Source organism: Gobio gobio, assembly GCF_949357685.1.
Source record: "Gobio gobio genome assembly, chromosome: 6".
NCBI lineage: Eukaryota > Metazoa > Chordata > Actinopteri > Cypriniformes > Gobionidae > Gobio > Gobio gobio.
Window position 1 is genome coordinate 19,840,100 of NC_137102.1, and position 24,360 is coordinate 19,864,459.

Below are 24,360 nucleotides of genomic sequence, written 5' to 3' on the forward strand. Positions count from 1 at the left end.
GGCACTTAGCAGTCTCCAGTGTCACGTTGAGAGAGGGGCATCTGCGCATCATGCGTTGTGAACACAGCACGCGTGTGGCGTGCGGAGGCGCCTGGCCTCTATTGTGCCATGCTCGACGGTATGGCCCTCTCCACAACAGCATCTGTCACCTTAGGGGGTCAGCAAGGGCCAAGATGAATGAGTCCTGAGAGAATGCCCCTCTCGCCCCACAGAGCAAATGGCCAAGAAGAGGGAGGGGGCAGGGGCAAGGGGAACGGGGGGAGGGCCTGCTGATTGTGAGTGAGTGTTGGAGGGTTTGTGTATCCAGAACCACTGAGTGCAGGAGAGAGAGGTTGGTTCAACTGGAGTTCCTGCAATCATTCTTTGCTCCCCTGACTCAGGACTATCATGACCAGGGAGCTGCTGGCTCGCAACAAGGATAAGGAATACTGTCACGTCGCGCTCACCCTTGACGCTGCTTTTGGATATCCAAAGGACGTTTGCTATGGAAATAGGCTGCGTTTTAGTGATCTGCTTTAAGGTCTTCAGCGGGACTCGTTGAGGCACACTCCACACCTCGACTGCTTATGAAAGGTACAGAAGCGTCATGTTAGATTCTTTGACACTCTCCGGCTCCTGCTAACATGGTGTCAACGGCCATGGCTCTTAGCGCCCCGTTTATTTAAAGATATTTGCATTTTTGCGTTGGCTAATCTGTCCCACCCCCCTGCTTGAAGATTTGCTCTTTAAACTGTCTTTCCTTTAGTGAATATATCTCCTTAGTAAATGTAAAATAAATTAAGTGTGAATTGGACAGTCACGAGGGCTGGGTCAAACTTTAAGAAATAGAGTGTTACTCTTATGTTTAAATGTACATAAAGACATGAATTGTTGAAAGCATGCAATTAGGTGTTGCTTTAAGGTCTTGTTTTTAATCTGTATGTTTGTACTTACATTTTCATCAGGCATTTTTGTGAAACAAAAAGGAGAATTTGTTCATTGAAAGTTCATTGAAAGCTAGCTTCCCTCTCCCATTCTCAGTGGTTTAATGTAATTATGCAGATAAGGGAGGAAACAAAAGAGGGAATGGATTGAGAGAAAGACCTTTAGTGGTACAGTGCAGTGTGGGACTGTAACCACATTTACATCTAAACCTTTTATTTATTTAATCTAAACCTTTTATTTCCACCAACTTCATGTTCAGGCACTGAGACCAAAGAACTTTTACAAGCATAACAAATCAAAAAGGTCTGCACTCTGAAAAAGTCCACAAAATTGCAAAGACATTTATATATTTAACATGCTGTTTATTATTGGAATGAAGCTGACAAATTGCTTTACCAACTAAGAACGTCCATGCTAAATGGATTTATTCTTCTGTTGTTATCAATAAAAATTACCATTTTAAATTAACATGTTCAAATTTACTTCACAAAGTTAGACCAAGAAACGAATGCATCAGTCTATATCTGGGACCCAAATAGTGGTCTGAAATCTTCTCTTATTGCGTCTATTGGAGCACATTGTTTTAAAATTGTTAATCTGTGACCCAACAAGCATTACCAGTCTGCGGTTTGGTTTGTTTTGGCTACCTAAAGTGTTGTGTTTCTCTTGGCTATTTCAGGATCCCCTTGTTTGTCTTTATAGAGCTTTTGATTTCTTCATTTGATATTGGACCATCTTGCAACACACCATTTGAGTCACATTAAGTCCTTGGTTGTCGGTAAACTTGTTTTGCTGAGAGAAAGAACGCAGCCTATACGTTCATTGCCTGGACACTTTCAGTGTCATATTTTTTTTTTAGCAGAATGTAACTACAATAATTCTCTTCAATTTTTTGTAAATAAAAGGGGATTGGTGGCATTTTTTGTTTTATGGATTGTGCATAAAATCAGTAAGAGATGACTTGAGCTGAAACAGCTCTTGGCCTAAAGGCAGGGCTCTCTGCAGGCATGTCCACATTAGCATTTAACACCCCTAAAAATGTCATTAGCAGTCAAACTGGACCCTGGGAGCCCTGAAGGCAGAACAGAACTATTCTCAGGTGCTGCTACTTCAATTTTCCTCTGTTTACCACAGTACCAAGATGAGTGATTAGCTGAAACTTGGCCCAACAGGCCTCCAGTGAGCTGTTTGTAAAACAGGGTGTGCAATTTGCGTTATTCCACCAACAAGTTGCCATGTTAATCTTTGTTTTCTTTGCTTTTACCTGACAAACTTATCCAAATTCATTGTGAAGTCTCATAGAGGAAAGTTTTTCAAGTGGATCTGATGGTAATGCGCCTCTTAGGACTGCAATCGCAATTAGATCTGATTTTCTTGGTAATCATTCAAAAAACACTTATTTTTCAAATAAATGCAGACACATAATACTATATTATTGAAATGGTATTTATTTTTAAACTAATCCTGGTGTCATTTGGTAGAGGTCAATATAATTACAAACAAATCCGTCTTTTCAAATTTTCAAAACTATTAAAAAAAATCCCCCATTTAGATTTTTTAGAAGTGTACAGGCCATATATTCTCTGCAAATTCGGGATACTCTTGACAGAAGTATTTACCTTGATTGATTGATGGCTTTACTGCATTTCACTCTTGTTTTAACCAGGCCAAAAGAACAAAACCTGTCCCATCAGTCTTTGTGTAAGCCTGGAAGTAAGAAACATGGAGCTCCTTTCCCCTATGCGTTCCACAAACATTCCCTTGAGGTCATAGTGTCATATAACTCATCGCTCAGTGTTATCAGTTAACAGCTACATATGTTGAAGATCTCTGCGATCTGTTCTACTTTACAAACAACTGTCTGATCTGAGATAATGCACGGATTAATACTCAGTACATGTTATTCTTATTGATTCATTAGATAATTCTTCACTCAGTGCATTAAAATCAAAATAAGCCCAGTCTCTAATGCTACAATAGTTGCAATGCGCAGTTCAAGTATGTATATTGGCTTTGTTTTCCCAATATATTCAGAGTGAATTGCCCAAACAACAAGTTATGTACCATATGTTAATTTCTATGGTATTTATACTGTAAATAAAAAAGTGTCTGACCATTTGCCATGTCTGTAGATGCAGGAGTACTGCGGTTCAACTTTGCTATACCATGGAGAAGAGGTGATCCTGTCCTTCTACTGCTAAAGAAATATAATCAAAGGTATAGTTGTTTCCTTCACTATGATAACAGCAATTTAAACCTATGAATACTGTCATTTATTGCAAAAATTTCCCAAATGTGATGTTTTGTATGCGGTTGCTGTTCTATTTGTATATACAAGTAGTTCATTATCAAATATGAGAGCTGTTTTTATGTGAACTCTTGGGCCCTGTTGAGTCACTGATGGGTTGTCACTGAAACTCATTTGTCCTAATTTGCTGTTTTGATCCAGATCACAAACAGAAACCAATACAGAGCTTTTGTTGTTAAAAAGCGTCAGAGCAGAGCAGATGGTCTAACAGATGTCATGGTTATACCTGACATGTAGCTCTAGCTCAAGGGTAAAAGTTGCTAGTTACATGCTAACAGCTGTATTACGTGACAGGGTGTCAGTGACTACTTTAATAAATGGGTACTGTTATTAATTATTTTTAGTAAAATATTGATTTCATGCATCTTAGGAGTACCCAAATGTTAGTGGTCAAATGAGCCTGTCTGCAGTGAAATATTTCTAGGATAATGTATAGTAATTATTGGTAAATAAAAACTTTAAATGTGATTTAAGACCCTTCAGATTGGCATTAGGGACTTGATGAACCCATCAGAGTTTATTTTGTAATAATGACTCACTGACTGCACAATATTCCTTATTTTTCTTTAGTTGTTTTTTTTTTTATTATAGTTGAGTATGTCTGAATAAAAATAATTTGGATGGTTGTTTTAGTGACACACGCAACCATTTACTGGAATGTAGTTGATCAGACCTCCATTACTAGGCCTATTTAATTTTGCGTAGGTCCCACTGTTTGAAATTTGGCCTTCTGATACAGTTCAGTGTCTGACTGTCTCAGGAACCTTCTGCTCATGCTCAGGAAGATGTGCCTGGACTGTTAATACAGCAGGAACAGTTTCAAGAGCTATTCCACGAAAGACTAAAAATAGCCTTGTTCAGGGTGGAATTAAAATCACATCCACACAGTCCATCAGAACATTATATGAATTTCTCCTTCCCTCTCATCTTCCTTATAAATTGAAACCTTTGAAAATAGAAAAGTTCTTTTAACGAGTTCAAAGCAAAACTGAACCAATCGTGATGTGTGTGTATGTGTGTTTTTTATATAGGATATTCGAATAATGTGCCATTTCATTTCAGATCATGGGGAATTCATACGCAGGGCAGCTAAAATCTGCCCGCTTTGAGGAAGCTCTACACAACTCTATAGAGGCTTCATTAAGATCGAGCAGTGGTGATCCACAGCCTGTATTCACACAGCTGTATCTTGAGCCCGATCAGTATCCTAGCAACCTAGAAGGTAAGTAAGGCCATCAAATAGTTTGCCTTCACAGGAATTGATCATGATTAGCATTTTAAGGAGAGACACATTTTAGCGATTTTTCTAAAAATGGGTCAAATAAGCTCTGTTACATTCATCATAAAGCTCATATGTACTATATGTACGTGTGTGTGTGTATATGTAAAGCCAAAGCACACCTGTTCCTGGTTCTGCCCTCCAGATATTAAGCCCAAAATGAACCTGAGTCTGAGGTCTGACTCATCCAGCCATGTGCTGGTGAATTGCCAGTCCTCCAATTCCATTGATGATATGGATGATGAGGATGATTCAGACACCAGCAGCCCACCGTTGCCTTACCTTCAGGGACCTCCTCCTGATGGGTGCTGTACTGTTGATGGTAATAACAGTTATCATCATTTACTCATCGCCCTCTTGTTGTTCCAAACCTATATGACTCTCTTTATCAAATGTATTTTTAAGAGTAGGTGTGGCCATGTGCAAATCTTTCGGTGTCATCCACTTCCAGTTATTTTAGCTGTACAAAATCAGTCTGTTATGCTGCTTGATATTGCAAACTGGTATTTGTTATCAAATTATTTTTATATTTATCATCATAATCATAAACGCATTGGTCTGTAGCTCAAATAGTTCTGCCATATACTGCACTGTGTTCTTATTATTTAACTATTGCAGCTAATGAATTGGAAGTCTTGCACATTCACGGAAAATAGCTTACTTCCGCTTTGCAAAATATGGGGTTACCCAATTGTTATTGGTCAACTGCGCCTGTCTGCAGTGAAATATTACTAAGATAATGTACAGTAATTCTTGGTAAATAAACACGTTAAAAGCGACCCTTCAGATTAGCATTAGGGACTTGATGAGCCCATCAGAGTATGTTTTGTAATAATGACTAAAGGTGGCAAAAAAGAACAATAAAAACAGGCTTGCCAGGTTTGCGTAACAAAACCAGCCCATTTTTTCTATTCAAAACCCGCCCAATCATGCCCAAAACAAGATTTGGTGGGGTTCCCCGGTAGAAATCGCTTCAACCCGTGAACTAAGGCCCGGCACACACCAAGCCAATGCCAAAAAAACTAGAGGCGACAAAAGCTGACTGTGTTGTCTCCTCTTGTCAGCTCCGTCTCGGCCAAAAAGCTGCGCTTGAACACACCAAATGGACTAAAGGCGACTGTTAACTATGCGTTCTGAGTCTGCATGCAAGTAAATATCTGTCAATACTATCAATAGTAATTTAAAAAGGTAAACCGACACTAAGGCTGCAGATATACAAACCGTAAACAAAGCAGTGCTTGCTTACCATTTTGAATATCAATCACACTGAATACTTTATTCCAGTTGGGTAATGTTATTATGAAAATATTAATGCACTCAAATGCTCAGGTAAGAAGATGTAAATTATAACAGTCAATACCGTCTTGGCTTCTTTGCTCGATTCCATCACTTTCGCTTTTATTCTCGTGTGCTCTGACTCGTTAGCTAAGCTGAACAGCCAATCAGAGTTCTCTCTCTCACTCTCTGACAAACTAGAGCCAATGGTGTGGAACACACCTAAAGATTAAGCTGATCGACACTCAAAAACAGCCTGATATTGCCCGATGGCCGACGTTCGGCTTGGCCTATCCTGGCCTTAAAAAAACAACCTGCGGCAACAGTGTAAAAGTAGCCCATTATCGCAGGAAAACCGTGGACTTGGTAAGACTGAATAAAAGCGGGGTGTTATGAACAGAGTAAACTTTTCAAGTTTCAAGTCAGTGTCAAGGTGAAATGTATGGTAAAGACAGTGGCATTGAAACTGTGTAAACCGTGAATCATTGTGCATTCAGCTACATCAACCTGGCCGGTCTTCATTATATCGCTGACTCAAGTCATCTGTGCCCAGGGTTCTGTCAAGCAGGAAAGGATCTACGCCTGGTTTCCATGGCAACTGAGTCGGTCGAGGTTCCTGCAGGGTTTGAGCTGGTTGGTGCCAAATCGCCCAGTATCCCAGAGCACATCCTCGTCTGCGCAGTGGACAAGCGCTTCCTGCCAGATGAGAATGGGAAAAATGCACTTTTAGGTTGGTGTTCCAATACAATTTTACGACCTACTCCAGTAGGATGAAGTTAAATAAATAATTTATTCTACAAATCTCATTATGCCTATGAAATGTTATGTAAAGTGATGTATTAGCCATTCAGAACTCATTTGATATTTAATATATAGTTGGATTTTCGACTAAAAGAGAGATGATTTATCATTTGATTGCCTGTGTTACAGTACAGAATACAGTGTAGATGTTGATTAAAAACTTTTCAAAGTTCTTTCACAGTCTTACACAGCACATAGTGATGTATGTTTGTGTATTTATGAAGGGTTTTCAGGGAACTGTGTAGGCTGTGGAGAGAAAGGTTTCCGCTACTTCACCGAGTTTTCCAACCACATTAACCTGAAGTTATCCACTCAGCCGAAGAAGCAGAAGCACTTAAAGTACTACCTGGTGAAGAACTCACAGGGTGCTCTGTGCAAGGGAGCCCTCATCTGCTGGAAAGGTACCACAAATGTGTGCAAAACATTGCATGGCACAGACAATGTGTAATGCGTCATTTAAATTTCACGTTTAACTATTCGAGGATAACTTACTTAGCAATTGGATTACGTTTAAGAGGTTGTATTTAAAAATATTTTTTTGTTATATTTTCAAAAAAGCTCATATATTAAAGTTTAAAATGTAATTTAATTTAAATGATCATTTAAATGCCTTGTTTAATTGGCCGTTCAAATTCATTTGAATAAACTGATAATTGATTATTTCTTCCGTAGATATTAAGATATTGTATTTAAAGATAATTTCCTAATGTAATTATCTTTATATTTTTTAATTAGAATAGAGTGACAGGCAGGTATGACATCAGAACCCGGAAGTCTAATTTGAGATTTTCCTATGGGGGTTTTATAATAAGGTTTTTCAATATATGAGTAAAATAAAGCCTGTGGTAAACATAACTTTACCATACTTTGACATTACGTTCTACAATGTACATTGCACACACTAATAGCTGTCTTATATAGTTTTATTAAAAATGTACTTTCTCAAAAATGAACATAGCTGTTTAAAAATGTGCGTTTTCACTATGGGTGTATGTAATTTACTTAGTCAAACAAAAGTATCGTCAAGTTATGTTTACCACAGGCTTTATTTTACACATAAATAAAAAAAACCCTTTAGGACAATCTTGAAGGAAACAGCGGCGAATTAGACTTCATCCTCCCTGCACCACTCTATTAAAAAATAAAGTTCAATAAAGTTATTACAAAATAAATTTAAATATCTATTTAATTGCCAATTCAAATTTAGTTGCATTTGTATTTTATTTCAAATTTATACATTGATAATTGATGAGTCCTTCCATAGAAATTACAGAAAAATATACCGTTTGAATTGGGAAAATAGGCCCTGAAATGATCTGCAGCTTATATCTGTAACAATGAAAACAAATACATAAAGTTGTTACTGAACCTCTTTGATTTGACAGAGAAGGATGATTCACTCGACATTAACTGAGAATTTAAAAAAAAAATTTTTTTATTCGCAGATTGTAAAACACGGCCATTCTCCAGCAGTGCTTCTTCATCCAAGCCTAGTTCTTCATCCTCACTAAGCAGCAAAGAAAATGGAGACACAAATGGCCACAGTCCATCTCCCTTCCCCCTCTCAGGTGAGTGTAGGTGTGGATATCGTGTGCCACAATCTTCTAAAAGCTTAAGTAAAGTATTTAAAAAAAGGAACTGCACAGAGATGAAAACACATGAGAGTCTATAGACCTCATAGGAGGTCCAGTGTAAGACAACACATGCTGCATCTGTCCTGGGGAGGATGTCCATCTTCTGTTGGTTTCTGCTTAGTCCTGCATGCACAGAGGTCATGTTCTGTTCTGGGGGAGGGTACATACGGGGGTGGGGGGTAAAACCTGGGGTTAAAGAGGGGTGGGAGGGCTACTCAGCATTTGGTGACATCTGGCTGGAGGCCACACAGTGTTTACCCAACAGTGTTTGGTGAAAGAAAGCAAGTCATTGTCTCATTCTTCCTCAAAACACCATTCAGAGAGCCAGGCAGCTGGCCACAGAGTGCGTCCATTAGTGACGATAACAGTCTTTTACAATGCACAAAATAGGAGAAGGGCCCATTATTGTAAACAAATGTAACAAATCTTTCAACTAAGTTATGCGCAATATCTTCTTAATTTCCCATGTGCAGTAAAAAAGTAAAGTTGCATTCATAATAAGTTGTTCTTTGATCCACAGACTCGCCTCCTGCCCGCCTGCAATCTGGCTCATCCTCAGGGATTTTTGGACCCCCAGAGCTGGGCTTCCTCAAACCATTGAACACACCGACTCACGGGACCAAGACATTACCGATCGGTACCAGATATTTGTCCTCATTTTGTATTTAAAGTAGCATTGATTGCTCATAATACCAAGCTAAAAAGCCATACATGCTAGTGAAACTTGCTTTTGCATTGAATCGTTCAACTCAAGCAGTTGTTACAATGATTTTGAGGGGTTAGTAATTTAGCCAGTAGAATTCAGTGTGCTTGTTAATTGGTGGTATTTGCTAAAGAAAACATCACTATGTCACGATTTCTCATGCTTCTCGTGCATTAGAGATTTGAACAAACCACACTGTACATTCAGCCTTAGCATTAAGCAGCCGCCTAATTATGGTCAACTTCGTGGCTGAAATGTTGTCAGCTGCTTCATTGTTTGTTTTTCTCTGCAAAAGGACAGAATTAATGAAGGTCATTTGTATTGGCCGCATTCGCAAACACACATGAACACACTCCCAATAATCAATATAAGACCAGAATTCTGTATTAAGTGTTTTAATATCACTCCACGTTTCAAATTCTTTGTGATTGACGTTTAACACATGTGTTCTATTTGTGTATATGTCAGGAATATTAGATGTTAAAAGTGGCCCAGCAGTTCATTATCAATATGCCATCAGTTAAAGGAAATCAATAAACTGTGATCCCCAGGACCCATTCTCCTTCAGAAATGAGCGAGAATGCTTTCCTCCCTATTGAGTTTGTGTGCTTGTGTGTAGGTAGAGGAGTTTGCATAGTCTGTTACCAGAAAAGTGGAAATTAGCTATTGATGTGTAAAACCTGACACCCATCAGGGCACTTGGGAAATTCTTTCATACATTTTAGTCTGAATTGTTTTTCATGATTTGTGTGTGTGTATTAAATTGTTGTTATTATTATAGATTTTTAACAAAAACAATTTAAAATGTGGTTAATATGTAGGTATGATCTGTGTGTGTGTGTGTGTGTGTGTGTGTGTGTGTGTGTGTGTGTGTGTGTGTGTGTGTGTGTGTGTGTGTGTGTGTGTGTGTGTGTGTGTGTGTGTGTGTGTGTGTGTGTGTGTGTGTGTGTGTGTGTGTGTGTGTGTGTGTGTGTGTGTGGCTTCTGCTGAAAATATATTCAAATTGAAATCAGTTATTTTAATTATAATATTTCACAATATTACTGTTTTTACTTTTTTTGATCAAAGTAAATGCTGCTTTGGTGAGCATAAGATTTTGAATGGTAGAGTGTGTAAATATTTTCTCCCCACTGTGTCTTTAAATCCCATGTATTTGTTGTTCAGTTCCCACTGCCCTCAGAGTAAACGGTCTAACTAATGGTCTGAGTATAGACGGGCGGTCCAGTCTACTGAGCCCCCCTCATACAAACCCACTCGCCACACCTAATCATGGCTATAGGGCCACAGACCCTGGAGACAGTCCAGGTAAGCATTAAACCAGCCTATCACAATGCTGCCTCATGCATGTCATTAGTGGTCAAATCATCTGGCTGATGCACAACAACAATAGTCTATTTTAACTCACCAGATGTTTTTAGAAGGCCTCTTCAAATGTTTACACTATGGAATTTCCATTTGGTCACAATATAAAATGAAATGATTATCTTGAGGAAAACTCCTCTATATCTGCTCTTTCTTGTAGCATCCTCTGCTATGGCATCCGGTCCACCCAAAAAGCGCCACCGTAGCTGGCACCCCTCCTCTCTAGTGCCCATCCCAGCCACAGCTGTCCCTGTGCCAGCCATCCGACCGCTGACGTGCAGCTCTGGTGGGTCCGACCTAATCATACTCAGCCTTTTCATTTGTTGTTATTCTTTTTTATGCTGGTTGTGCATTCAGTTCATCCCATCTGTTTATGCGTGTCCCAGAGCAGGAAACTGCCAGGAATTTGATTACCTTCGCCTTTTCTTTTATACAAGTACCATGGGACATAACATATTCCATCCTCAAGGATGATTTATTCATTGTTTCCATAAAAATAGGTGTGAAAGGTCAGGCTAAATGAGGTCCTGAATTGTTTAGCCTCAGCTTGGAGGGTTTATGCCTTGAAACAGCTGAAGGAGTGGACCTTGGAGATCCTGTAGCTTAGTTACCTTGTCCTCAGCATTGATTGGAGTGTCACCATTAACAAAGCTTAAGAGGCTGAAGAGATCTGTCCAAAGTATTATTAGGTTTCCACAATGGCTTGACAGCACATGCTATATGTTCCAGTAAAAAAAAAAAAACTACATACATTTAATGTTTTGCTCCTTTTTTCCAGGTTCTTTATTGCCCCTGTCCAATCAACAGCCTCCATCAGTGTCAGGGGTCATACAACCCCAACCAATCACAGCGGGAGAAACTGTCATCATTCCTGACAACCTTCTGAACTCCTCTGGGGTCCGGCCAGTCCTTCTCATTGGTCAGTGCTCTTCATAACATTCTTATAAAATGTTTTTAATTTATGAATTAAAGACACAATATTTAAGATCCAAAAACCACGAGAACAATGTTATATATTTTGTTGACTTCTGCACTTAAATTATCCCAGATTTTTCTAAGAATGTTTAAATCCAGAGAAATAAGCCTTTTTTCTATGACATCATACCCGCGTTACCCTCGATTTCAGGATTTATTTTATAGAAACCATGGAAACACCAAAGACGCTTTAATATATCATGTGTTTTATTAGACAGGTGAGCTACTGTTTGTATACATTCATCCACAGAAAACTAAGCATTGTTATATAGCTTACTGCAGTGTACAACAAGTGTCTCATAGTAGCCTTGGAGCGAACGAACAGAGTAACGTTAGTACATAATTTTCAACACACTCAGATGTATCTAATATGATTAACAGCGCTGCGTTACCCCACATACACTTGAACAGAAGAAGTGGAAGTGGTGAATGTGGCATAATAAAAGCTCCCCTGCTCTTGAGCCGTGTGTCACACTCATCTCTCATTAGCAATCGCTCACGCTGCCTCGTTCAGCTCCCACAGCACTCTGCCCTGCTCTGCTTCATATTGCAGTAACGTTAATAATTTCATCCACAAACATGATTTCTGCCCGAGTCCTGTCCCGATTTTTTTCCACTGGCTGTGAGGTGAAGACCACATCTCCCATGAATCCACGCTCAATCTCGGAGTCATCAAGCTACACCTTTGTTTTGAATAGGCGACCTCTAGTGGCGAAAAACATACATATTGTTGCTTTAATATTTAGATTCTTTTTTTATTGGGCATAAAGTTAAAATGAGTGATGCAACTGTCCTGATTGCTGAATTCTTGAAAATAATATTTTCTAAAACAGAAAATCTATATCTTAAGTAGGCTTCATCCTTTTATTGTTGCTTAGTATTTGTTCTTAGTAATTCTTCTTAATTTTCTTTCTTCTTTTAAAGTAGTTAATCTATATCTTAAGAAGGCATGATGCTGTATTATTATTATTATTATTAATTATTTAATATATATTATATTTTATAGTATATAATATAATGTATTTTAATATAATATTTTTAACAATACTGCTTTGTAAAGTGGTTTTATATTCTAAGTAGACATGATGCTTTATTATTATTATTATTATTAGTAGTAGTATATTTTTTAATAAAACCACTTTGTAAAGTAAGAAATGTCTTAAGTAGGCATGATTCTTATTTATTTATTTTAGCTATTTAAGTAGTTAATCTTTATCTTAAAAAGGCATGAGGATTCTTAATTATTATTTCTTGATCCAGCACGATCTGAAATAAGAAATAATAATGCATGATACCTTCATATCCAGGTCAGTTTTACAGAAATAGGTTCATCACAGCAGCACACAGTATAACCAGATCTCTCAAGTTTTTCTTTATCTCTAATAACTTGATGTGTGTGTGACCACATGGTTTGTTTGAATTTCCTCTCCAGGTCAAGGCACTTTACCGTACTTCTTTGGCAATGTGGGTGATCTGGTGGTGAGCCCCCTGCTGGTGAGCTGCTATAAAGGCCGAGAGCTCAACGAGAAGACCCTCGCCAGTCTGGGCATGTCAGCAAGCCAGTTACTCACCACAGAGACCATGATACTGCTCACGCTGCAATACCTTGCTCGGCTTGGTAAATAATACTGACATACATATCAGATAATTTTTGAAAATAAGTTTTAAAGGGGTCATGACATGAGAATCAAATGTGCCTTTTTTATCGTTTTGATATTGCGGGTTCTGTGACATCAAAGGGACAAATACATTTGTATATGACTGCCTCCAGAGCAAGACATCGACAAATAGTTACATCATCTCACTATAGGCCCCGCCCACTGGCACTAGTCGCCTAACAACTGACATATGCCTACACTGAATGTGAGCGTCGGGTCGCATCAAAAGTAAATAGAGCCCATTATAATCACTGACGCTGTCTACACTAGATAGTGTATACAGATGCACATTCAGTTTCTGACATTCCATGCACTTGAGTCTGCTGACAACAGGACAAATGGAAGAGTGAAACAATGTTCGCTTTGACGTGTCCAGTTTAAATAGCTAGTTTACGTCACTGTACATACTTCAGAAGGATCCCAGCATCGTAAACAGGTGCATTGGAAACAAGTGTATGGTTTATTTTAATGGCATCAAGGATCGCTTCAGAGGATTTTATGTTTGTGAGTATTGTTTTGTAAATGAGGCACATAGTAATGGAGAGTTCGCAAAGAAACCTTTGCTGATAGATGAAGCAGTCAGCTGTTTTGGATCTGACAGCAGCTGCATCACAAACCGTAACTAAATGAAAAATATGCTTTTATATGGATAATGTTTTCAAAACACTCAGAAACGAGTGGCCGTTGATACTGTTTCCTATGCAATGACGTTAGCCAATCAAACCGTGACCGTTTACTGACAAGCCTTAAAAGAACCGCCTCTTAAAAACTAGTGGTCGAACGATATATCGGCCGATATTTGGCATTTTTTAAATATTGGCGTCAGCCGATACGTTTTTCTGATTGGCCGATGTGTTAGAAGTGGGACTTTTATTTTGAAGGATGGTGCTGAAAACGCTAGTGCCTGAGAACAGCAGTGCCTGATCACACAGTGCTCATATTCTTCTCTGTCTTCATTAGTTTACAGCCTCTGTTAAACAGTCATATCTAATACGTTATTATATAGACCTGTTAAACAAAGAAAGTAAATGGTTTGCGAAAAAGTATAACGTTTGCTTTTTTATTATTAGCTATGAAAAGGCAAACGATAGGCTATAATACTTTCTCATTTACAGTCAACATTCAGCTAATATGCAACTATATTGTTAAAACAAATCTCTGAATATCCAATAAACATTTGATTTCAAAATCCTTTCGGATTTAATCGAATCCAGCCGTGAGATCTTCTGAAGCGCGCATTTGTAGCCTGTATTAATGTGTTTCTGTGCCCGACAGTCGCTCCGTGCGAAGTGAATGCGGACAGAAGAGTTCAGCTTCACTGGAGACGCGACAAACTTTAAATCCTTGATTTTGAAAATAAGCTGCGCTATATTCAGTTGACCACTATGTCATATTAATGTCATTTACATAGTGCTGTAGGCTATGTAAAATTAGTGCGACCGTGTCTGTATTTGAAACAGATATGATTACCAGTGCGCACAAACTTACCAGATTACTGAGTGCCCTGTTAGCCTACAGTGTTTGCTTACTTTTTATTCATATAATTTTAAACAATTACTTTATTTGTGAAAAATACTGTAAGATGATTGCAGAATCAAGAAGTTGCCATCTAAAGTATACGCATGTTTATTTTAAAGATGAATGTTTTTACATTTAGTTTTTTAGATATAAATTAAAACAAATATAAATTATCTATACTTTATATCAGACATCGGACACCCTGCTATCTAAGATATCAGCATCGACCATCAGAAAAAACAATATCGATCGACCACTATTAAAAACAAATAATTTCAGAGGGTCAGAATGAAGGTTTTTCCGCATATATATTTGTTTTTTGTGTGCAAAACAACATATATAGGAACATATTAAAATAACATAAAAATCCATGTCATGACCCCTTTGAAGCATTAGTAACATGAATTTATCAGTCCACCTTTTTTCACTTATTATGATGCATGGATAAGAGTGCACAGCTTGTTAAATACCTTATTTCAAATGCATCAAAATCAAGTATTATACAAGAGCAGTGAGTACTTGCTTTATAATAATGTGAACACATTTTATCTATTTTTCTGTCTTTAATGCAGGTACGGAGCAGATCCCGTTACGGGAAGAATTTGAGCAGATCGTACTGAAGGCCATGCTGTGCGGCCCGACCGGCCCTCCCATGTCGCCCTCCCAGCTGCCCTGGTTAGCTCGAATGGAGGCCAGTGTGTCAGGGGGCAGCGTTCAGGTGCTGGCCACCCACGGCTCCCTGGGAGAGGGCATCTCTGAGTCGCTGCGCTCTCTAAGTGAAAAGCCACCGCAGCAGCAACAGTGTCTGCCCAACTATGTGCTCATTATCTGCACCTCCAAAAGTGGAGTAAATGAGTTCTGTGTGCTCGTGTTGGGTACGTTCTGCTGCTCTGAGACTTCATTCTTAGTTCATAGTTTCATTTTTGTCCATTTATGACCTTTTACACAATATAAGAATGCCATCCCTGGTTTAAAAAACCCAAAAATAAAAATTCTATCATCAGTTACTCAACCTCATGTCGTTCCAAACCTTTAAGACTTTCATTCATCATTTGTGTTCCGAAGATGAACGCAAGAATTGGATTGACATGTGGGTGAGTAAATGATGACAGAATTTTTTCTCACCCATTTTTGGACGAACTATCCCTTTAAAGCAGGTGTGGCGAACTCTGGTCCTGGTGAGCCACAGACCTGCAGAGTTTTGCATCAACCCTAATCAAATATACCTGAACAAGTTAATCAAGGTCTGAAGGGTTACTAGGAAGCTATAGGCAGGTGAGTTTTATCAGGGTAGGAGCTGAACTCTGCAGGACTGAGGCTCCCCAGGACCGGAGTTCGCCACCCCTTCTTTAAAGGGTTAGTTCAACCAAAAATGAAAATTAGCCCATGATTTACTCACTCTCAAGGCATGTATATTACATTCTTCTTTAAGACGAATAAAGTCAGAGTTATATTAAAAAAGTCCCGGCTAATCCAAGCATTATAATGGCAGTGAATTGTTGTCTCGTTTATGAACTCCATAAAAGTGCATCTATCCATCATATAACTGCTCCCACTCTGGGGGGTTAATAAATGCCATCTGAAATGAAGTGGCCCGTTTGTGTAAGAAAAAAATCCATATTTAAAACTTTATAGACTAAAATAACTAACTTCCGGCGGTTTGCCGTACGCATTGATTTGCGGCGAAAGAGTAACCCTTGACCCTTGACAGATGCGTATTGACGAAGGCAGAAGCGCAGAGGATAGAGCAAAACAAAACACCGGTCATGAATTAGAGTCTAAAACGAGATTTTTTTAAAGAGAAATGGCGGCGGATTTTGATATAAGAGAAGAGGGGCTTAAGTTTGTTGCCCAGCCCTGTCCGCAAGAGCCATCGAAGCTTGCGATGCTTCTATACATCACGTCAGGGGTTACTCTTTTGCCGTCAGTCGAATTGTGTATGACTTTCCGCCAGAAGTTAGTTATTTTATTCTATAAAGTTTTACATTTTTATATTTTTCTTACACAAACGCGTCACTTCGCTTCAGAAAGCCTTTATTAACCCCACAGAGCCGTGTGGAGCAGTTATAAGATAGATACACTTTTATGGACTTCATAAACGAGACAACAATTCACTGCCATTATAATGCTTGGATTAGCCAGGACTTTTTAAATATAACTCAGATTTTATTCGTCTGAAAGAAGAATGTCATAAACACCTAGGATGACTTGGGGGTAAGTAAATCATGGGCTAATTTTAATTTTTGGGTGAACTGTCCCTTTAATGTGAAAATGGAAGAAATCAGCATGCACAATTAAATATTCAATATTTGAATTTACAGCACCATATCATAGCCATATTACACAAAAATTACATAATTTCAGGTTCTGCATAAAAACGCATTCCATAAGCTGTACGTCTTTGGCTGTTGTTGTTGTTTTTGTTATTGTCTTATATGTAAACATGTGCTGTTGTTTTTCTTAGGTAAATATCAGTCTCGGGCCTTGGCAGAGAGCATGCTCACTACGAATGAGTTTCTGAAGGAGATCAGCTACGAGCTCATCACAGGGAAAGTTAGTGTGCTTGCCTCACACTTCCAAAGCACCTCATTAGGTGAGTCTCAGCGCACAGATTTAGTGGAATCCATCACAGTTTTCATCAACTTATCAATTTCCTCTATTTAGAAATTAATTTTAAAATCTAGATGCAAGCAGCAATTTTAGGCTGAAGAAGCACACAAGTTGTACACATGTTTGAAGGTGGAGTAGATTTGTGTGGCCATTGCGCCCTCTCTGGTGATTTTAGGAAGTAGTTTAAAGGCTATAAGTTGACCGTAACTTAGGACGAGTTTGAAAAACAATGTTTTCGACCAAATATAGCACAACCCAAGAAATCAAGCTGAAAGGTAAGTCAAATTTTGGATTGTTGGTGTTAGTCCAGTTATTGCACAGTGAAATGGACTCTGCGTACACTGCCGTTCAAAAGTTTGAGGTCGGTAAGATTTATTAATGTTTTTGAAAGAATTATCTTATGTCCACCAAGGCTGTATTTATTTGATCAAAAATAGAGTAAAAACAGTAATATTGTGGAATATTATTGCAATTTTTTAATTAAAATTTTTTAAATGTTATTTATTCTTGTGAATTTTCAGCAGTCATTACAGTCTTCAGTGTCACATGATCCTTCATGTAAAATCATTCTAATATGCTGATTTGGTGCTGAAAACTTTTCTTTATTATTATCAAATAGTTAAAGGTGTACTATGTAACAGTTTTTCAGTAAAATATCCCAAAACCGCAAGGCCAGTATTATATATTTTGTTCAGTTGAGTACTTACAATATCCCAAATGTTTCCAACTATTTGTAAATCGTGAGAAATTGCTATTTTAACCAAGAAACCGGGACGTGTGAGGGAGTCGCCTATCAATGCCGTCATATCTGCGTTACCCTCGGTTTCCGGTTTTATCTTGCAGAAACACTTTACTCTGACTGCAGTGTGCAACAAGTGTCATAGCAGCCGCCGAGCGAACGCACAGAGTAACGTCATAACATAATTTTCAACACACTCAAATCTATCTAATATGATAAACAGAGCTGCGTTACCTCATACTCATGACCGGAAAAGCTGAAATGGCGCCGGCAACTGTGCCATAATAAAAGTCCTGCTGCTCACGAGGCGTGTGTTGCATTCTTCTTATTAACAATCGCTCCAGCGACCTTGCTCAGCTCCCACAAAACTCGGTCCTGCTCTGCTTCATACAACAGTAACGTTAATAATCGCTTCCATGAACATGATTTCTGCCCAAGTCCTATCCCGATTCTTTTCCACCGGCTGTGAGGTGAAGACCACATGTCTCAGGATTCTGCGCCATCAAACTATGCCTTTGTTTTTAATAGGCGACCTCTAGCAGACGGAAAAGTTACATAGTGCACCTTTAATACTTCATATTTTTGTGGAAATCATGATACTTTTTTTTTAGGATTCTTTGATGAACTGAAAGTTCAAAATATATAAAAAATTGAAAAAATAGTTCTTGTTAGTATTGACTCAAACCTTTGAAAGGTAGTTGTGTGTATATGTCTTCATTAATTTCAAATTGATTGTGGTGTTACAGGTGACAACATGGACAAACAGCTGGTTCGGTACCAGCGTAAACGCAAAGACCGGGTGGTTCAGCCATTTCAGGGTCATCTCACCGAATACATCCACTCCCAGGAGGCTGCAGCCATGGTACCAGAATCAGGGCCAGGTGAGCCTTTGCTGTCTCCATATGTCCCAGACCCTTAATTTAGTCGCCCAGATTCAAAATGCATTATTGGCATGTTTGACTCATTTTCATTTTCACATGGACACTCAAATCTTGGAAAAACTGTTTGACTTTTGATGTGTTACAGATCTGCTGAGTGATGGCTTTCAGATACACCCTCCTCAGCTGAGCATTGCACGCAGCCTTTTGTCGCAAGTGTGTGCTATCGCTGACTCAGGGAGCCAGAGCTTAGATCTGGGCCGCTTCTGCAAGGTAGACTTCTTGATTCTGGTGCCGCCCTCCCACATCCTGGTTCACCAAACAGTCCAGCGAATACGACTATCAGGTAGGTCACCGCAGAGAGAGACTATATTGCCGATTTTAGCTCTTCCCCAGTCTAAAAAGTTGAGTCTAATAATCCCCCCAGTCTAATAATTTTCACAAAAATGTCTTGGGCCCCAGAATATTTTGTTGTATGAATATCTGAACATTCAATGTCAAAAGAAAGAAGAGAGAATCTGCTTTTAAACAAGAAAACCCATTTCAGATTCATGCATTCTTTTTTTATCAACAGTTGAATGTGGGTAAGTTTCATAAAAAGCAACATTTCAAACAAAAAAACAAAAGACTTTGTTTGGATGTTGTTGAATGTTTTGATGATCGCATTAGCTTATATCACGCCCCTTACCGTATAACAGTGAAAATATGGATTGGACGGAAAAACTCAGGGAAGTGTTGTGTCATAAATTACAGAAAATCTTGTCAATGATGTTGCAATAATATTGTACATTGTTGCTGTCCTTTGCTAGGTGTCCTGATAGATCTGGGTATAGAGGACGCATCATTAGCTCTACAGAAGTCTGAGAAGTATGTGGTGCGTCTGGACGCAGAGGTCCACACAAAAATGGAGGCCTTCATGAGGAAGGTCAAGCAGAACCCTTATACTCTCTTCGTCCTTATTCACGACAACTCGCATGTCGACTTGACCAGGTGAGAAACACAACTACGTGGTTTGTAATAGGATCGGTCAGAAACGTCACTGACAACATCTTAAGACCTCTTGTCTTTATTCTCTCTCTCCGTCAGCGCTCTGTCAGGGTCAGTTTGTCATGGGGAGCTGCAGGGATTGGCCGACCGTGTGGTGAACTGTCCAGAGGTTCTGGAAGCAATAAACTTGCTGGTGCTGCAGGTCAGCTGCTTCCCGTTTACCCTGCAGAGCCGTCAGTCACGCATCAGTACCCAGAATGAGGTGCACTGGCCCAATACGGAGAACCTGGTGAGTTTTACTGACCCCGATAAGATCTGTAAAGGAATTTATGGAGGACAGATAAGATTTCAGATAAATCAGATGTTTGACAAGCATTATAAGCAGTAAGCATATATGCATACATAATCGTTGAAAACTTTGCGGTCAGTAAGATTGAAAAAAGGATCTATTCTGTAAGGATGAAAATGATACACCGTGGTATCCCATTCACATTAAAATGAATCTGGATCATTGCTATTAAATAATGACCTAGATGTGTTTATAGATGCATTTTAAAGGGACAGTTCACCCAAAAATGATTTACTCACCCTCAAGCCATCCTAGGTGTAAAAGTGAATCGACGAGTTTGTGTAAGAAAAATATCCATATTTAAAACTTTATAAAGTAAAATATCTAGCTTTCGGCAGACCGCCTTCCGTATTCAACTTAGGAAGAAATTGCAACACCTCTTGCAGTTCAAAACACTTATGCTATGTCCAATGTCATTTTTGAGGCAGTTATGCTTTCTTCGTAAGTTGAATACCGAAGGCGGTCCATCGGAAGGAAGATATTTTACTTTATAACGTGTTAAATATGGATATTTTTCTTACAAAAACCCATCGATTCGCTTCAAAAGGCCTTTATTAACCCCCAGAGCTGTATGGATGGATGCACTTTTTTGGGCTTCAAACTGCCATTTATAATGCTTGGATTAGCCAGGACATTTTTTTAATGTAATTCCAATTGTATTCGTCTGAAAGAAGAATGTCATATACACCTAGGATGGCTTGGGTGAACTATCCCTTTAAAGAATTTTCAAGCAAGAGCTAAGTAAAAAGAGAACGCCATTGTTTTTATGCTCAGTAAAGAAAAATTAACATTTTACTGTTTGCATGTAACAGCAGGGTGAGGCTTCTCCTAAGGACCTTGTCTACTTTGGGCTGAAGGACTACAGCAAGTCCCTGCAGTGGGGAGTGGCAAGTCCAATCCTTCGATGTGACGACGCCTTTGAGCGGATGGTCAAAACCCTGCTGCAGAGGTCAGTCCGTTTTTCATATTCACACAGCTGAATTCTGTATGACTAAAAGAAAAATACAAGAACAAAATGAGAATTTAAAGTGAAATAACTTCCCTTTTAACTGCTTGTTACACTGTAAATATGTTATTGTAGCTTTTAAGTTAATCTCAGATCCATGTTCACGTTTATCCCTCATTGTTTTCAGGCACCCGCATTTGCACAGTATGGTGATCCGCAGCTACCTGTTGATACAGCAGTACACAGAGGCTCTGATGGCCCTCACAGCGGCCCCTTCACTGCGGGATCACGTGACCCCTCAGACTCTCGCCATGGTGGAGGATCTACTGAGCGTGCCGGGCCGCAGCAGGCACGGGTGCGGGCACATGCTGCTGGTGCGTGTGCCCTCGCTGCAGCTGGCACGGCTGGCGCAGGAGCGGCTGGAAGAGGCCCGGGACAAGCTTGGGCTACAGTACCGCTTTGCAGTACTGCTGGGAAGCCCTGTTGCGGAGATCAGCCTGCCTGTTCACTTTTGTGCCCGCCTGCGGGTAAGAACCAGATCCCCTCATGAAGATGCCCTCCTTCAAAATCTACTCTTGTAAGCTCCTTAATTAATATGGAATAAATAATCGGTGCATTTCAGGCTTGGAGGGGCTGTAAAAATGAAGAGTGGGTCCCACATACATATGAAGATCTGGAAGGACTTCCATGCATTGTCATCCTCACAGGAAAAGATCCTCTAGGAGAGACCTTTCCAAGGTATTCCATACTATGTGATGTTATTCTTTATATATACACACATATAAAAAATATTAAGCAGCACAACTGTTTTCAACATTGATAATAGTAAGAAATGTTGAGCAGCAAATCATCATATTAGAATGATTCCTGAAGGATCATGTGACACTGAAGACAGGAGTAATGATGCTGAAAATTCAGCTTGTAATCACAGGAATAAGTTACATTTTAAATATATATTTAAAAAAAGAAAACCGTTTTTAAATTGTAATAATATTTCACAATATTGCAGATTTTTAATCAGCATAAGATTAAACATATCTTTCTGGTAAAATCTTTCTGTTTTTTTCTTCTTCATTAAATTAGTCTTAAATAAATAAACATAAGTATGAATTAAATAAAAAAGTAATAATTTTTAAACTAAAAAAATATTTTTGTTCACATGAAAATATTATTTATTTTTTAAATGTATAATAATAATGCATTTTTTCATTAATTACATAGCTGTACTTAAAAGCAAACTTGAAGTTAAACATGAAAAACTGTAACCGTGAAACCTGAGTTTCTTCAGGCTTGATTCAGGTGGCAGATCTCTAGTTCAAAAATGACAGAGATATTAATATTATCTGACATTACACCATGACCTGGATAAATGAAATGATGCACAGTGCATTCCATTCTTTTGGCTCCCTTTTTATTTTGTTAAAATCAGCACCACCTTGTGGTTACTACAGTCGTTACAGCTACAGTTCTGAGATGTTCATTAGTTGTTGATGTTGGATTGATTGTTGGACTGTAATTTCATTTAACTGTCCAGTAGCATTATTCCAATACATGTTTGGCTTTTTTCAAGAAGGGCTTTTTTCTGCACCATCCAGAAGATCAAATAAGATGATATACGATTCTACTGGATAAACTAAACAGTATTTTTGACTTCTGAAGGGCCACATGGAGATTGAGTGTATTTGTGTTTGTGTGTGATTTTGTTCAGGTCTCTGAAGTACTGTGACTTGCGGCTGATTGACTCCAGCTACCTGACACGCACAGCACTGGAACAGGAAGTGGGTTTGGCCTGCTCGTACGTGACACGCAGAGTAATACCTGAGACGAAAACTGCAGTGGTTAGAGAAGAGAGACCGAGAGAAGATGAGAGGAGCTCAGGAGAAACGGCAGAACATGACGATCTCCATATGGAGCTGGAAAGACCACCCAGCAATGCCAGTGCTGCTACCAGGACCTCTGGTGAGTGACACTGGAAACAAGTTGAGCCTGATTCTTGTCTTGTGTGGTCACATGACCTCATATAATTCATATAAATCTTCTCTTATCTTTCAGGCTCCACCACAGAAAATGGCGTCAGTTCTTCAAGTGTACTCGACAAACCCTCCTCGCAAATCGACCCGTCCAGTAGCAGAAATATGATCGACTCTTGTTCCTCTCCCATTCGCTTCAAACAGGAGTGTGACTCCCAGGCACCCTCCTCTTCCGCAACATCTTCGTTCTCCTCTGCCTCTTCATCCTCTTCCTCTTCCTCCTCTCCGGCAGCTCAGAGGCCGAGCCAGTCCACGCAGGCTCCACGTGAATGTAACAGGACGCAAGTCTTCCCGCGGACAGCGGTTCTCTCACGGGCCGCATACACCCTGCTGGCCCCTGAGACGCTAGGTCAGCCCAGTTCAGCATCTCTGCTGCCTCACGGCGATGTGGCATGGAGCAGTCCGCTCAGACCGCCTGTTCCTCACGGTCTTGGCGGAGCAGAGCAGTCCCTCTACTATCGCCAGTGGACCACAGCCAGGCAGCACCACGCGGATTACGAAGGGCCGGCTGTTGCCCATCCCAGAAGACTGCTGCTGAGTGGGCCACCACAGGTGAGAAGTAGCTTTAAAAAGGTTCAAATGGAATTAAATGTATTTGTTTTATTGGTGGTGTTTATTAAGGCAGAAATCACTATTACTGACAATAAATTGATCAAAAATACATGTAGAATACAAAAAATATACAAAATTAAATAAAAAAAATTGTTAAAATATACAAAATACACATTTGAAATACACAAAATGTACAATGTGCAGATAAATATTTAAACATAGTTAAAATATTGCATATTTAATGAATATTTAATACATAGTTAAAATACAGAAAATGTAAAAAAAAATTTTTTAAATAGTTTAAACATACAGAATACACAATTAAAATACACAAAATGTACAAAAATAGTTAAAAAGCGAAATATTTATCTTAAATATTTATCTATAAAAATCTATTAATCTATAAAATATACACAGGTGATGTAGACAGAATATATACAAAATTATTATACATTTTATTAAAGTAAAACTTAAGTGTTTAAATATAAACAAAATATTTACAAAAATAATTTACAAATTAAATATATAAAAAAAAAATTTAAATATACAATATTTAAATGTTTAAACTGTTTTGTTTTTTACTGTATTTTTGATCAAATATTTTTGACAAACTGACCTTTATATTTATATTTATTTATATATATATATATATATATATATATATATATATATATATATATATATATATATATATATATATATATATATATATATATATATATATATATATATATATATATATATATATATATATATATACATTTTAGAATACACAAAATTAGTCAGCATTTAAAAGTATTTTAAACATTAAGTTCAAATATTTTGATTTATT

General features: G+C 38.5%; 1 protein-coding gene across 1 annotated transcript in view; it reads left to right on the top strand.

The window, feature by feature from the left end:
* Window positions 1–452: 452 nt before the first annotated feature.
* Window positions 453–24,360, top strand: part of greb1l (GREB1 like retinoic acid receptor coactivator) — a 32,655-nt gene continuing 8,747 nt past the window's right edge. Inside the window, exons 1-23 of the mRNA XM_079820219.1 lie at window positions 453–573; window positions 3,057–3,141; window positions 4,295–4,454; window positions 4,657–4,833; window positions 6,340–6,516; window positions 6,812–6,988; window positions 8,033–8,155; window positions 8,742–8,858; window positions 10,089–10,229; window positions 10,447–10,572; window positions 11,065–11,205; window positions 12,694–12,879; window positions 15,010–15,312; window positions 16,902–17,030; window positions 18,533–18,667; window positions 18,813–19,010; window positions 19,474–19,654; window positions 19,751–19,940; window positions 20,813–20,949; window positions 21,134–21,473; window positions 21,569–21,684; window positions 22,655–22,905; window positions 22,999–23,528. Coding sequence (XP_079676345.1) covers window positions 4,298–4,454; window positions 4,657–4,833; window positions 6,340–6,516; window positions 6,812–6,988; window positions 8,033–8,155; window positions 8,742–8,858; window positions 10,089–10,229; window positions 10,447–10,572; window positions 11,065–11,205; window positions 12,694–12,879; window positions 15,010–15,312; window positions 16,902–17,030; window positions 18,533–18,667; window positions 18,813–19,010; window positions 19,474–19,654; window positions 19,751–19,940; window positions 20,813–20,949; window positions 21,134–21,473; window positions 21,569–21,684; window positions 22,655–22,905; window positions 22,999–23,528 — 4,032 coding nt within the window. The 5' untranslated portion in view covers window positions 453–573; window positions 3,057–3,141; window positions 4,295–4,297. The remainder of the gene's footprint in view (window positions 574–3,056; window positions 3,142–4,294; window positions 4,455–4,656; window positions 4,834–6,339; window positions 6,517–6,811; window positions 6,989–8,032; window positions 8,156–8,741; window positions 8,859–10,088; window positions 10,230–10,446; window positions 10,573–11,064; window positions 11,206–12,693; window positions 12,880–15,009; window positions 15,313–16,901; window positions 17,031–18,532; window positions 18,668–18,812; window positions 19,011–19,473; window positions 19,655–19,750; window positions 19,941–20,812; window positions 20,950–21,133; window positions 21,474–21,568; window positions 21,685–22,654; window positions 22,906–22,998; window positions 23,529–24,360) is intronic.